At 36.8% G+C, this 16,275-nt stretch overlaps 1 protein-coding gene across 4 annotated transcripts; it reads right to left on the reverse strand.

Annotated features, from left to right (window-relative positions):
• Nucleotides 1–2,606: 2,606 nt before the first annotated feature.
• On the reverse strand, nucleotides 2,607–15,924 carry LOC127953225 (mitochondrial Rho GTPase 1-A). 4 transcript variants are annotated; one of them, XM_052552208.1, is made up of 21 exons: nucleotides 15,557–15,924; nucleotides 14,759–14,817; nucleotides 14,574–14,655; nucleotides 14,388–14,431; nucleotides 14,247–14,300; nucleotides 14,080–14,132; nucleotides 12,209–12,317; nucleotides 11,634–11,735; nucleotides 11,420–11,518; nucleotides 11,148–11,256; nucleotides 10,926–11,046; nucleotides 10,679–10,763; nucleotides 10,242–10,387; nucleotides 10,060–10,160; nucleotides 9,845–9,975; nucleotides 9,685–9,768; nucleotides 9,474–9,596; nucleotides 8,419–8,621; nucleotides 6,915–7,037; nucleotides 4,522–4,668; nucleotides 2,607–3,632 (listed from the first exon to the last, which is right to left on the reverse strand). In XM_052552208.1, the coding sequence occupies exons 1-21, from the start codon at nucleotides 15,591–15,593 to the stop codon at nucleotides 3,515–3,517; spliced, it is 2,130 nt and encodes a 709-aa protein (XP_052408168.1). In that variant the 5' UTR covers nucleotides 15,594–15,924; the 3' UTR covers nucleotides 2,607–3,514. The 4 variants fall into 4 exon arrangements, with proteins under 4 accessions (XP_052408168.1, XP_052408169.1, XP_052408171.1 ...); XM_052552209.1 differs by lacking the exon at nucleotides 4,522–4,668 and having other exon boundaries at nucleotides 15,557–15,923; XM_052552210.1 differs by lacking the exon at nucleotides 2,607–3,632 and having other exon boundaries at nucleotides 4,530–5,294.
• Nucleotides 15,925–16,275: the final 351 nt, after the last annotated feature.

Consider the following 16,275-nt stretch of genomic DNA (forward strand, 5'->3'; position numbering starts at 1 on the left):
TCTTTGTCCACAATTCTTTTATTTTATTTATTTTTTTGCGGCCACGGTACATTATAAATGTAGCCCAAAAAACCGCAACCCGCAACTCTGTATTTTTTCCCGCAACTCCTTTTCTAAAATAGCCCAATTGTGCGGGAAAACCGCTACCCTGGCAACCATGGTGGGCGCAGATGTAGGCCTACTATGCTCTCCCTCATTGGTTGACCATTTAGAAAGGGGAGTGTCAAAGACAGCTTCTTTAGAAACTGCAATTAATTATTAGAAATGTTTAATAAATTATTATTCTAACAGATTAAAGCAATATACAATTATTTTGCCAATGAATCAGTATTATACAGTAGGCAAGACAAAACAAACTGCCTACATGTGAACATACTATGTTCAAAAATCATATTTAAACAAGCATTCCTAAAAAAGAAAAGAAAAAAAAGATTATTACACACCTTTAGAGATGGTAAACCATCGTAGTCATAGTCTTTCAGTAAAAACTCTTCAGTATCATTCATTTCATTGTCAGCCAACAAACTGTCTTGTGTCTCATCACTGAGGACAAAAATTGCAAGAATGATTCTTGTATGACTATATATAGACACCCTTAAATGTATCTCAAATGTTGACAAGGAATTTAATCTGTTAAAGAGAATCACATAACGGGATGTTTCACCCAAATATGAAAAGTCTGTCCTATTTACAGTATATGTCATTCCAAACGCATGAGACTTTCATTCATCTTCAAAACACAAATGATGATATTTTAATGAAACCTTACATTTCTGTCCCTCCGCTGAAAGTCCATTAGACACTTCAAAAAGAGATTAAGCGGTTTAATTCAAGGCTTCTTAAGACACAAAAACCAATTATGTTTTTTCTTGTGCCCCAAGCATGTATGGCTGAGCTTCTGTTTACGATATTTAGTGTGCTCTATGCATTTATTAATCAGTGATGTGAATGAGACTATGAATAAAAGACTAAATTATATCTGAAAACCCAATATTAAATGATCAATTTTTGTGTCAACAAACCATTTCAAAACAATTAAAGCATTTTATCATTACAGTCACCTTCTGGCTTACATTGGGGTCTGAAAAGACACTTAGCTTTTTATTTAGCTGGATGATGGCACTTTTGTTTTCTATAGAGCTGCTTTAACTGAATCTCATCTTGCAACATCCACACTGGTACTGAACTGAATTCAATGAACACTGAACTGACTTACAACATTAGTGCCTACTGTAGAACTGTCTAGATCAATTTACTTCACATTGTTATTGATCTGAACTGACCTGAGATAAATATTGACTCTCTTGACTTCTAGGGATGCTTCACAGCAGAATCTGAACTGTCTTCATAGCTGCTTACAAAAATTACTACTTCCGGTTTATCTCTGTGAAACTGTTTTGACACAATCGTTATTGTATTTAAAGTGCTACAGAGATAAAAGGTGTCTTGATCTGACTTAAGACTGGCAGTTCTGTTAAAGGTATTACAGAGAAGCATTAAAAGGCAATGGGATTTAGAACGGGAAAGGTTATCCCAATTGGACTGACTCTTGATCAATGGAGAGACATCTGCTGTCCACTGGAGTGCTGCTGGTCTCAGTATTTGATTCTTCACAATGACTAGACCAAATATCCAGGTTATTATCTGGCAGCAGCTCCCTAATCTCAATAACACATTCAGAGTAATTATATAATAGCATTTATAATTCTTCCAGTCACAACAAGCTCCACCCATGTTCCCTTTTGAAACTATTATGACAGTCCTTCTTTACTTTCAACAAAATAACGTTGTTCACAGGTGGTTTTTAGTAGACCACATCCTCAAGCACAGATTACAGAAACTCTCTTGATCAATGTAAAAAAAATCTCACCAGCAATTTCATCTTCCCATTTTTCATTGTGATCTCAAATAGATATCGATTGCTCTCAGATCTGCTGTCCTCCCGCACAGACTGAACCCGTTTCATAAGTCATAAGAATTATTAAATGAAACACTTGAATACTTAAAGCAATCAAATGTTTTTTAGTGTAGGAAAAAAAAAAAGAGTTGTATTGTAAAGTCTGAACCAGTCACCCACCGAAGCCTCTGAGGAAAACACATTCAACCACTGAGCAGAGATTGCCGTAGGTGTACACATTATGTACTAATAAATATAAAGGGAGAATATAAAGCATTCTGCAACAGGCCTTTAACTAAGTATTTAGTAAAAGCTCTCTTTAGTCACACGTTTCCTGCAAATAACAGACATGAAATGCTAGCAATATGTATATTATAGTCATACCATTTTGTCTTTGTTTCTTCAGAAAGCCCTGGCAGAGCGGAGCTGGCACTATTCCTCCAGTAAACATGCTCATGCTCTTTGTATGCTGAAAGTGATCACACTTCACCATAAACTTAAATCAACATCATGATTTTCCCCGGAATGGTCACATCCTCTCTTCTGATCTCTGTATAATGAAGAGACGCTGTACTCAGTCAAATGCCAAAATATGGGAAGGTTCTGGTTAATTTGCTTTGCACTTCTCAATTTTATTCAATTTATGCTCAATTGAGTTCCCACTATTTTAAAGACTGCAAAAGATGAAAAAAAGCAAACAAGACTGATGTATTCACACCATTATTTATTGTAAATGTTTGAAAACCCACATGTGCAACAATCCCATGGTTTTGAACAGGGAAAGTGCATTAAAAGTTACATATGCATAAAAGCTGAAACATTGACAAACATGACAGTCTCTACATGATTGTTAGTTAGGAAGAATTCATACAGTCAGGTCCTTCTTAGTCTGCTTTGGAATTAACCAATTCACGCCATCTCATTACTGAACATAAAAAGGGTTTATTCCTATGCATAATCTTTATAAAGGCCATGAGTAGAAAAGAAAAACAAACAAATTATCAAAATAAAAAACATATTGCATAAAATAATCCATAGCTCTATGACTGCTTCAAGCAATGCCAAAAAAAGACAGAAAAAAGGCAAATAAATTAACATAGCTGAGATGTGTCAAGAGTAAAATGACCTTAACATGCGAGAAATGGCTTTGTTTCAGTGCTCCTCCCACAAGCACGAGTGTTATCTGTTACAGTTCAAATATGGTTTGTTCACTAACTAGAGACAATCTTAGAGTGTCCAGTAAGATATATATACACACATATAAACCTAGTGTTCAGTCACCTATCAGTAAACCCTCACGCTCTGCTGTCTCTTCAGTTTAGGTCACACCAATTAATACTGACCTGAGGAAAACATCAGTGTGCATAAATAAAAACCTCATGTCTGAAGAGCAGACAGCTCCCGCCGTTACTGTAGATGTCCTGTTCCACCACACGGCTGATGAGGCGAGTTCCTATAACACTTGGTTTCGGGAAAAAGGGCATTTTTACTATACAAAATGTAGCTAACTATTACTAGGAATCTTCTCTCCTAAATGAAACTAGGATGGAATGAGGGATCATGGGTGTTGTAGTTTCTCAGAGGGCCGGGGATTCTGTAACATGCCGGATGCACTGATCACCGCTGCTTCAGGAGAGCTTTGTACATGGCGAAGCCAAGGACGGCAAACACGGTGGCGCCGACGCTCGCCCTCAGCCAAAACGTAGAGTTTTTCAGGTCAGCTTGGGTCATGTGTCTGGAAAAAGAGCATAAGTGAAGAAAAAATAAGTGGATGTTTGTTAATAAAACATAAGTGCACTCATATTGTTTGTGAGATGAAAAACGACTAAATCCCTAAATATTATTAGCGTTCCCTGCATCATTTATAAACCATCATGAACAAACATATTTACCATTTTATGAAAGAATAATCTCTCCCAAATTTCCGTTTCCATAGAAATTACAGTTGGATAAAAGTGTATTAATGTAATAACCAATATGACACATTAAAAATATGCAGATATCAATGATGCATTATGTAAAAACTAAAGTATGTTTCATTCCTTTCAACAAAAAAAAAACTAAAATTATGTAATATGGAGTTAATTTGTTTTTCACAGGAAAAAGGCATTTAACTAACAAAAAACAAAAAAAGTCCTTCAAAGGGTAAGTAAATGGGCCTCATTTAGATCATGCAACCTTTTTTCTTTTTACATACTTATTATTTTTGTAGGGGGATTTTGGGGTGAATTATTTGAGCATATAATAGTGTTAACACTTAGTAAACATGTATTTAGTTTTGCCTATTGGACATAATATACAGACAGATACACTGTTGAATTGGGGAAAGAGGTAGCATGGGAAAGCAGAGGAAAGCATAAGAGAGCCAGCTAATGTTTTTAGGGGATGAACATGTTTAAAGGCACTCAGAAGATAAAGACATGGTCAAAGTGAGAAACCCAAGAGGTCTCTGGTGAGATGAAACCCACCCAAGACAAAACCAGAAGGTTCAAAAAGCTCAACGCTGCACATCCAAACTTAAGACTGAGACACAAAACTGAAAACCAGTCAAGAAGTATCCTTCTTTCTACTTAAAATGCCATTTAAATCATGGCACCTTGTACTCCAGTGAGCGGGGGCTTTACCTGTTACACACGGGCACAAACGGGTCGACAGACGACTCCATGTAGACCGAGTCCTCTACAAAGCTGACTGCATGAACCTGATGGGTGAGGCTGGACTCCTCGTCAGCCAACAGAAGCGTGCCCACATCTTGTATAAAAGGCCTCAACCTTATGCACACATGCATGGCAGTTCAACAACCACACACCTGACAGGACCACCCCAATGTACCCCACTGCTCACCACATGCTGTAAACACACTCACACACTCTTACACACTCACTCACTAATGCGAAATAGCAACTTTGTCACTGAATTTTGTTGTTGTTGTTTTCATCATATTTAATGGTTGGTTATTTAGTGGCTTTAATGTATATCAAGCAAATTTGTTAAGGTTTACAAAATGTATATATATATTGTTTAGAAATATATAGTAGTAATAATTATTTTTTGTGCTATGTTTTTTAACCACCTGTAAATGAAGACGATCCACTACTTCAACAGCAGACTGACTAAATGACATAGTCAAGAACAATCCATGAAATACTATCCATCAAAGCACCAAACGATAATGGCAAGGGAAGCTCGTGTTTTAGATGAAACACTATATTAGCAGCAACAGGTTAGACGTGTTAGTCATCCAAATACAGGCACAAACACAAACTAGGATATTTAGATGTCTGAGAAACTGATGATGGTTAGAGAGGATAGGGACAGACGGGGAGATTGCTAACATGATGTAAAGAGATGCAAAGCAAAGATGAAAAGGGCAAGCCAGACAACTGAAAAGGAACACCTATGTAGGGACAGAACAAAAATTCACAAGATTAAATCCAACAGATTTAAATTCAATATATACATTTAAAAAGGTTTAACAAAATTCTGTGCACCTTGAGAATGAGATGGAAAAACCAAAAAAGGGTGTAAGACATGCACATGCTTTAGAGAAAATATGATGCATAAAATAAAGTTCTGCAATAACATTAATGGTCACTTATTCTTTTCTATTCAAATAAGCATAGGGAAATTGTTGAACTCACACCCGTGCATTCTTCTGGTGTTACAGTTTAGGAAACAGTGAGAAGATTAGAAGATCTAAGAGATCAACTGTGCATTATCTAAAAACAACTCAGGAAGAAATGCAACCAAAAAGCAAGGGCTCATATGAACCAGCTGGCCACATTTGTCCCTGGAGCAAGGATGAGTGAATTAGTGCAGATTTACTGCTTGCATATCCACCTCTATTCACTAGAAACAAGGGTTAAACATCATGAGGTCTTATTCTGTCCAGGATCCAAAAGATTCCTTTTTTTAAATGGTTTTAATGTTTATGGCAGGTATAAATCAAACTAATTCTTCTAAGCAATGATGCATGAGTCTGAATGAAAGTATGCCTAAACACAAAAAGGACAAAAACATTTGAACTAGAGATGAAAATCAAAAGAATTAAAAAATGTTCGCTCAAGCTCAACCAGGCTGCAATTATACGCACACACACACACACACACACACACACACACAAACACACAAAAGTCAAAGTGTAATATTGGTATATATTATTAAATAAATAACTTTTTAATAATAAATTTTAATTAAACAAGTTTTCTATTGTAATATGTGTTTTATATTTGTATTTATTTTTATATAGAATTTATTCCTGGCAAATCTGATTTTTTTAGCATCCATTACTCAAGACTTAAAGGGATAGTTCATCAAAATTGAAAATTCTATAATTAATCTGAATTTCTTTTTGGGGTGAACTATCCTTTAAGTGTCACATGATCCTTATCTTTAAATATTGGTTGTCATATGAATAATGACTAATAAAACTGACATGGACTACCAAACAATAACACAAACCATAACGAACACCATATTTGGTTTAAGTAAAAAAATAATCCCATCTCTAGTTTTGAATTAACATTCATATAAAAAAAAAAAAAAAAAAAAGTAAAGCTCAAACACGCAAGCAGGATTTAGTTGGCTTCATACACTGGGTTAAGAAACTATTGCTAAGATGCTTGAAGCAGAATCAAAAGTGCGCTGCAATGCCTCATTTGAATTACTGAGACATAAATAGCACATGCTGGATTCAAATGCAATGTAAATCAACAAGAGCTGCTAGAATGCCATATGTTTGGGCTTTGTGTGGAGGAAATGAGTCACTGGGAGCATCTGGCCAGTCTACTTGGAGACACATCTCTGACTTTTTTAAACTTATGATAAATTTTAACTTTAAAATAACACCAAAGTGATCATTTTAACATGGAGCCAGAACATTTCCCAACATCTCTCTGTGGATATGCAACGTAAATCTGTCAGGCCAACAGCAAGAAGGCGTGTTAAGAAGCCGGGGTTAGAGAGATCGCCCTGCAGAGTGGGAGAATGGGGGATATGTAGGGCTATACTCAGAGACCTGTTCAGAACAGCACTGTAGAGTTTGGCCTTTACCGAGCGCACCAGCTCAGAGTTCAGGAGGTTGTGACAGATGCAATAGGTGCACCTGTTGCAGCTGCACATGCAGCGTAACCTGGCGTGGCTGCAGAAACACACAGACAGGAAGAGTCAGTATCATGTGACCGTTCAGGAGAGCTGGATCCCAAAGCTGCTTCTATGCTTGGGCTTGGAGATGGAGGAGTACAGGGAGGTAAGCTCAGGAATCAAAATATATGGGGGGAAAAAAACTGATTCTATTGCTGCGAGAAGACATTCTTAGGAAAACTGACTATCTACTGACACGCTAAAAAAGAAAGAAAGAACAGGAAAAGAAAGTACACTGGGAAGCCTCGAAACATCAAAAGGAAAACACGTAAAAGGAAAGATTCCTAGAAGCTTGCAAAACAAACTCGAGCAAAAAGCTTGAATGGGGCTGCACGATTAATTCAAATAAAACCTAATTAGTCATATGGTTTTAGATTGATATGCTAATCACGAAGACTGCAATTTAATTACATTTTTGAGCTACGTATTTCAGAGGGAAGCACACCACTTTCCAGCTCATGATCTGGTCTGTGTTTTAAAGTCTCATGGCAGCTCAGTTTGCAATAAATACCGTTCATCCCAAACTCCATCTTTGCATTTGCTGTGAGTTTTTTGATCCCTTATAACATGCATTTGAGAAGCAACCATCTTTCAAACTGGGAACAAGAAGCACTTATAAACTGACTGCTGTCAACAAGTAGTAGTTTAAAAGAACAGTTCAGCCAAAAATGAAAACCGTTACTGGTACGCATGGACTTCAACAGTAAAGAAAAATACACTATGGAAGTCAAAGGGACAAGTAATGTTCATTTGTGATCAGCAGAATAAGGAAATTCAAACAAATTTGGAACAACCCAAGGGTGACTACATGAGGCTCCCTGCAGTTTGCCACCAAAATAAAAGCTTGAGGTTTTAAAGTTTGAAAATGCTTAAAAACTTAGAAAAAAATAAACATTTCAAATGCAAGTTTTTTTCCTAAAAATAGATTACCAAAAATGAAGCTAATTAGTACTTCGTATTTTATAAAGCGGTCCAGACCAGTAGCAGGCCCTTTTCCACATACACCCTTTCCTGGAAAAAGAATGTAATTTTTTATTGTCAAAATCAGTTCTCATACACAGCCTTAGGAAAGAAGGACTGGTGCATAGCTTGCATGTCACTACATCACAAATAAAACCTGAAATTGTTTTGCGCTACATTAAAATAGCATAGACCAAAAAATAGTCTAATGACTCTTAAACCAAATCAATGAAAGATCAGCTTTCCAAGATACTGCAGTTAGCTGCTACTATGATACCTAACAGCTTTAGAAGCACAAAGGAGAAAATAAATAGATAGACAAACAAAAGAGGGAGAGTCAGAGGAGCCAATCACGATCTACCAGGAGTAGCAGACAGTGGAGCAGATGGGTCTGGATGAAGAAGGGGCAGTGTACTCACGGATACATGGCCATAGTGGTGAGTTTGGTGTAGATGTCTTTGCTGGGTGCTTCGTCTGTGTTGCAGGTGAACATCTGTGGTGGGTGAAGCTTGTGTTTCCGACAGAAATCCAGCGGGGACAGACTGTAGTACTGACGGGCTTCATGCAGGTCTGACTTGGCAGCAATAATCACACAGGGAGTCTTACTGTCCAAGAAGTGTTTCTGTCAAAGAGCATCACAATGTTAACATGTGGAGTCGTTTTTGGATTTTAATTGAGCTTTTTGTTGTTGTTGTTGTCCATTACTGACTGTTTACCACATCCACTGAGCTTAAACTGATTCACAATGAACTGAAAAACAAGTAAAAGAATCTTGGAGAATCAAGAGAATTTTTTTTTTTTAGACTAAAACACTTAATTGCATAATAAGTAACTAGAATGATATAAGCCGTTTTGCGAAAACCACATACAAATTAAATTTAAAAGGCTTTGGGTCAGTAAGAATTTTTTTTATATTTCATTCAGCAACGATACATTAAACTGATCAAAAATGACGATAAAGACATTTACAATATTAGAAAAGAAACGCTGTTCTTTTGAATGTTCTATTCACCAAAAGATCCTGAAAAAAATGAATGCACGTCACAGTTTCCACAAAAAATATTAAGCAGTGCAATTGTTTAACATTCATAAGAATGTATCTGTGTTTAATATTTGTTGAGTAAAAGTTCAGCAGGTTGATCACTGGAGGATCATGTGACTCGGAAGATACGAGTAAATTCAGCTTTGCCGTCTCGGGAATAAATTACATTTTACAATATATTACAATAATAAATATTATATTTGTAATAATATTTCACAATACTGCTGTTTTTCTGTATTTTTAATCAAAGAAATGCAGCTATGGTGAGCATAAGAGACTTTTTTCAAAAAGATTTCCCCACACTTCTGAATATATACAAGACAATTATAAAAACCAGAATTATAATTTTTCTTACCAAAGTGACATTTACTTCAAGCTAGAATCAAACTGACTAGAGTCCTGCCAATAAATATATTTGAAACACACGCTAACCTTGTAGACTTTAGCGCAGTACTCAAAAGAGCGTGAGTTGCTGATGTCATACACCAAGCACACAACATCACAAGCCAGATCAGCCTCAGAAAGGAACTCAAAGTCCGGCAGCACCTCGTGCAGCTGAGAAAGAGACAGAAAACCAATCAGCACTGGCCAGACATGAAGATGACTACACATTAGTGAATGAAGCAACAGAGCTTCGCCTTACAAGCAGATATTTCTCTTGTCCATAAACATAAGTAGTGCTGATGGCATAGTAAGACTTGTGGTCTTCTCTTATCCTCTTCTGACGCTGCAATATGAAGGAGACAGTCAAAATCAAGTCCATGTCTAAACACTACATGCTCCTGTGAGGCATCTGTACTCACCGCAAGATTCCTGCCAAGGAAAGCCTGCAGAAAGCCACTTTTACCGCTGCCTCGAGCTCCTAAGACATTGCAGCGGAAAACGCTGCGCTGGGTCTGTTTCTTCTGCAGGTCGATGCGCTTATTCCTCGTGACTGCACAGCAACGACACATTCATGAATTCAAAATGAGCCTTCTATATGAACGAATGAATCAAGATGCACACTAAACACTCTTACTTGTGACAGCAGCTGCCTGTGACTCCTGTTCTTGGATAATGGAGTAACCAAGATAACCCAAGTACTCTAGACATCGCTGCACATCGAGGTATGTTGTAAGCCTGAAACAGGAGATAATTCAAGTTTAAGTCATTCATCTTTATTTCCATTTTTAAGTACTGTAGGATGAAGGCAGCACTCACGTCCACTGGGAAAGGTAGCCTTGGTAAGTGATCCAGCCCTGCTCATTGGTGCAGACTGTGTTGTTGACATCGGGACCCCAGGGCATGTAGGGAAAGACCTTGAACAAATCCTTCAGCTCATCTGGAGACAGGGCACAGTCTCGATCCTAACATACAAACCATTTGGGGTGAAAAAAAACATGGCTATCTTTCGTTTTTGCATAACGTCCTCGCTATTTTTTTCTTAAGCCAATTTTTAAACACTTAATGCCTGTGAATGGCTCCGGTCGTGTCCTTCTACAAGGCGGCGTCTTAAAACACACCCTTGCATTACGCAATTAAACAAAAACCAGATGGTGTACAGTCAGTCAATCATCTTCATTCATGCTCTGACTGAAGCTGGATAACACTTCTAGCAAATGCAGCTATTTGGAAAACTTGTATTTGGCTGGGCTCACTTTGTCATGCTTGTCAAAGACGCTCTGGAGGAAGAGGTAGGCGTTGTGGTTCAGCTCTGTGGTGCAGTCTGGAGGTATCTTTAACCTAGGAAAACAAATTGATGTTAGAAATTCTTCTGAACCAATTACAAAGCCACAATTGGAATTTGTATGTTTCTTTGCAAAACGGGCCAGCGCAACAGATCTGCAAAAAAAAGTGATCCAACCAGAGATGAGCTACTTGTTCTGGATCTGGGCTGGGACTCACAGTGGAAACAGGTATTCCTGAGTCAACTCCAGGTCGTCATCATAACCAAACCTCCTGAGCACAGTCCATGTGGTCTCATGCCGCCCTCTCTGAATAAAAAGTGTATGAAGGAACAGGAAACCTGGAGAACAGAGAACATATCAGACACAACAGAACCTGATAAATGAAAGAACATGAGGAATTTACGAATATGCACTATATATGTTTGTCTACGCAGCTCACCCTTCAGTGTGAGGCCATTGTCTTTTACTCCATCAGACATATTTTTCCGCACAACATTCTTCACGTCCTCCAGGGCTTGAGGTGCCAGGGGGATGTTAAAACAAGTTCTCTGCAACGCAGTACCAACAATCATCGACAAAGTTGCTTGAGAAAACCCAATGCTCTCATTAATGTGCAGTTTGTGCAGATGTCTGCGAACACTACCTCTCTGGAGGAAGTTTTAAAACGCCAGAGCAATTTGAACACAGAGTGCTGAAGAAGACTGCCCTCACCTGGAAGAAATTAAGCTCATTATCGTTCAGAATGCCATCGTTGTCCAGGTCTGATATTTTGAAAATGCGAGTGAGTGCTTTGATGCACGAAGGCTTCATCTGGAGAATAAACAGAAAGCAACACATTACTTATTTGAATATTTTTATGGTCTTCTTTGTAATATAAAGTGGTCATATTAACGGGTCCAGCAGTCCCACTGAAGTAGTATTTGACCTCTTTCTCTTCTGGGGAGTACAGCGGTCCTGTCGGGTGCAGAACAGCCTTCTGAGCGTAGTAGAACAACTCAGAGATGTTCTTCAGGTTTTTGGCTGAACACTAAGAATGAAAAAAAGTAATTATATCAGTAAAGCTCATCATGGTTTATGTCTTCCATATATTCAAAAATATCATTTTTTTTTTTTTTTTTTTTAAGTACAGCATTCTTTTTTCCCCTCTACATCTAATATAATGAACACTAATGAACATTATGCAAAAAAATACTGTAAACAACAAATAATAATTAGTTTGCTATCAGACAAGAATCTTTAACAGGGAAAGATAATTGCATTATAACTGACATACAAAGTTGAATACTTGCATTTTCAATTTATTAAATTAACTTTATTTGTAAATACAATCATCACAAATTGATTTTAACAGGGTTTTTTTTTTTTTACATTTCCCCCCACAAAAAAATTTATGATAATGATCTGAAATCAAACAAATACTGGTAGATACCTTGCAGTATCACTACAGAAGATACCCGACAAAAAAACACTCCGTTTAGATCAGACTGTGCAGACTCTCACCTCCACACAGGTCTCAATCTCAGAGAACTGGTTCATGATGGGCAGGATGGTCTCCATGCTGCTGTGCTCCACCAGGTCAGATTTATTCCCCACCAGGATCAACGGTACTCTGTGACAAGACAATACCATTTAAACATTTAATGGCTTTAGACACAATGCTTGAATCATGTGTGAAATGTTGGTTTTACATTGTGCTAAAAAAAAAAAGAAAACAAAAAGGATAAAGAGAGGAATTTCATCAGTTTTCCTCTAATAAAAAACTGCCTAAGAATGCCTTGCCTATAGATGCCTCTGTATACTCTGTATACAGGTAAAAGCAACTTACCAAACAAACAAACAAACAAACAAAAAAGGCAAAGTGAGGACATGCATACAACTATTACAGAATTACACTCCAAGTACATAGATTTTGTTACACTTTATTTTAAGGTGTTATTGTTAGTGTAATTGTACATTTATGAACGGAGTTATAAAAAGTAAAAAAAGGCCTCTAACACTAGCTTGCTCTATTCTTTTCCTATTCTATCTTTTATTTTTTTAATATGGTTTTTTAAAAACTTGTTACGTGTACTGCATTAATCTAACTGAGACTTGTTATAGCACTTGTATATCATTGCTCTTTTGTTGTTTTGATTGTGTCCATTGTTCTCATTTGTAAGACGCTTTGTAAATGTAATATTAATTAACTACATGTACCTACTATATGGTTAGGGTTAGAATTAGGGGTTGTCTTAGACTTACTTGCATGTAATTACCTATAGTCTATGGTAATTATGCATAATTTAGTGTTGTATGTAGTATGTATGTACGCACACACACATATAATTTTTTTTTTTTTTTTTTATAATAATGGCACTTAATGGCAAGAACATAATACCTGAAAGCAATAAATTAGATGAAAAAAGTTGATATATAATATGCAGTGAGTACATGGATTCAACGTTACCATTTAATGATATTTGCTGTACTGACACTAACATCTTATCAAACAGTTATTTACATGTGTTCTTTTAGCAGACGTTTAACTAATATTTGCATAGTTATATAATGAGAGCTCGAAAATAAGAACAGCCCAGTGACCCAGGGCCAGTGAGAACAACACTTAGGACAAAACTGATGATTTTGTTGTATTTATTTCTGCTACTGCTGGTAATTCATTTATTTGTTCTTTCACTACTTACAGTTTACTAATAATGTTTGCATGTTCTCACAGCATGTGAGCAACAAAGACATCTTCATGGTGAAAACAGAAAAAATAATAATTACACAATTAACAAAAAGACATTTAAGGGTAATTAATGTTTGAAAAGTGTGTGTGTGTGTGTATAAAAAAATAAACGTGTTGTCAAATGATTAACTGTTCCAAATCCAAAATAATATATATATTTTTAAATAATATGTATTGTGTAATTTTTTATGTATATTATAAATACAAACACATGTATAATGTTGTGTTTATATTAAATACATTTATATACAATATAATTTATATGAATATTAATATATAATTGTAAATACATGCTAATATTTTCCAAATGTATACTGTATATGTGTGTCTATATATACACATAATAAATATACACCGTACACACACATACATGATATGAAACCAAAACTTTTATTCTGGATGCAATTAATCCTTTGACAACACTATATATACTGTATATACATATATTTATATGTATATATATATATAAGAAAAAAAAAACGTGTATGTGTGTTAGGCTGGTATTTTTTGCTGCAGTATCGAAATTGAAATCAAGAACTGTGAAATTTGCCTCACATCTACATTTTCGGTGTCATAACCTTTTTTTAATAGAATACATGTTTCAAAAACAGTAAGTTTAAAAACCTGGCAGGACACCACGCACCTGCTGTCCTTATCTGTTCTTTCATTGATGAGGGGAATCCAATGACTCGTCACCTACAGGACGCCAATATGATGAGACAGAGACACAGCCGAACCATTCACATCCCACAAGTAAAAGCTACATTAGACAAACTAAAAACCCTTGGCATACAAGGAAACAAGACTTACCTTTTCGATTGACTTCTTGTTGTTTACTGAATATACGATGCATATAACATTGGCCTGCGCCAAGAGAGAAAACACATGGGAGGTGAATAGATACTAAACCAGACACTAAACACTAGACACTAGACACTAAACCAGCCCCACCTTTGATATTTCTTGGTAAAGCTGCTCATCTGACTGTTCTGCTTCTGTGGGATCAGAAATATGGAAGAAGAGAATTCAAAACTAAAGGAATAACCAGCTGAGGAGGAGAGGCTTGAAGCATTGTCATAAGAACAGCAATGCAGGCCATACGAGACTCATCGTACAGAGATGTACATGTCTCAGTACCTGAATAGTCCACTATATGAGTGGGCACTCTCTCAGGAGTGACGTCCGCTGGGATAGTGATCTCCTCGGCTCTGAGAGGAACCTTTCATGAGAGGCACAACACAAGCATGAGAAACACAATCAAGCATACGATTGACCTGAAGTGCTCTTTCAACTTGAAGAGTCATTTCAGTGAATGGCTGTACCTCATCAGGGAATTCCTCACTGACGAGAGACATGATCAGGGAGGTCTTCCCCACTTTGGCTGTGAAGAAAAATAAGTCCACAATGAGCACGGTCTTCTAGATCTGTTCATAGCACCAATTGATTAACAGAAACATGCCTGTCAAGTTTTGAGAGTCCTTATAAAGGGGTAGCTCACACATTTCAGTTGAACAGTTTAATTTCAATATTAATCATGCAGCTTTTATGACCTCATGTTATGACCTCATATAAAGACTACTTTGAATAAAAAAATCATGTCACACCACAAAATAAAAATGAACTAGCATACCGTAAAAAAAATACGGTTTTAGTTATTTTAGTACATCAAATGAAAATGAGAAATTCTGCCTCGTCCGTCTCATCAATGATAACTAAAGAGAAATATTAAATTACAGGCTGAGGGATCTGAAGCTTGATGGTTTGGCATTGGAGAGCAGTATGTTTACATGGACAAAAACTGCTATTCTTTCGATTATTTCACACACAATACACAGGCATGTGTATTGACATACGATCTTTAATGACTGTAGTCAAATTGGACAACATTTAAACACATGTACAAAGCTTAATACCTGTTATTCCTGGGAAAATATATTTTTCATTCCGTCTTGTCAATTTAATCTCACATGGATGAATAAAGAAAGTTTGTAGATACATTTAAATCTAGAATTAAAGAATGTTACTGTGTATTATATGAGCAGCTATTAGAGAGATGCAAATCAACTGACTAACAGCAGCCATCTGACACTTACATAATTGACCTGAATCAATTCACTTACGTTCACCGACTAGTAATATCCTCACGTCCTTTCTCATCGTGGCAGCTTTGATGTGATCGAAATCAAGAAGGAGCGAGCTCTTTGTCGTGGATCATTGATCCTGCGGTTATATGTAAGTTAACAGAGCAGGCCTCTGTAGGGCGAAGCGGACGGATCAGCTTCTGTCTGTCAGTCTGATTAAAACCTCCGCTCACAGCACGTTCACACACACCGCTGATTCACGAGACCACGAGGGCACTGCTTGCTTTCTTCAGATTCACTTCATGACATTTCTCCGTTCACATTTCAAGCTCACGCCAGAAACGGCTGACCTCCAACAACCGGTAACTACGGGACGCAGCACCGGACAATCGCAGATCTCTTCTTCTTCAAACCAGCTTGGCGGATCTCCTGTTTCCTGTTCGCAGTTCTGATGTTATAGCGCCTCCTGTAGGACTGGAGAGGAGACGCTCGACCTCAGGGAAGATCTTTAAAGCTGGCTAAACATTGACATTTATTCCGTCACTACATTAATTTCAGGTTTTGGTTTATGCAAGTGGTCTTTTCTAAAAAATATTTTATTTATGTTAAAGATTATTATTACAATGGGCAAATATCACATACATACAAGTAAGCAGAATAACAGTAAACGCCCTTCAAATTGAATGCTAAAAATGACTTAGACTTTTTTTTTTTTTTTTGTTACAAAGTAATCTTCATATTTAACACTCCTGGTTAAA

The sequence above is a fragment of the Carassius gibelio genome, chromosome B3 (assembly GCF_023724105.1).
Source record: "Carassius gibelio isolate Cgi1373 ecotype wild population from Czech Republic chromosome B3, carGib1.2-hapl.c, whole genome shotgun sequence".
Classification (NCBI taxonomy): domain Eukaryota; kingdom Metazoa; phylum Chordata; class Actinopteri; order Cypriniformes; family Cyprinidae; genus Carassius; species Carassius gibelio.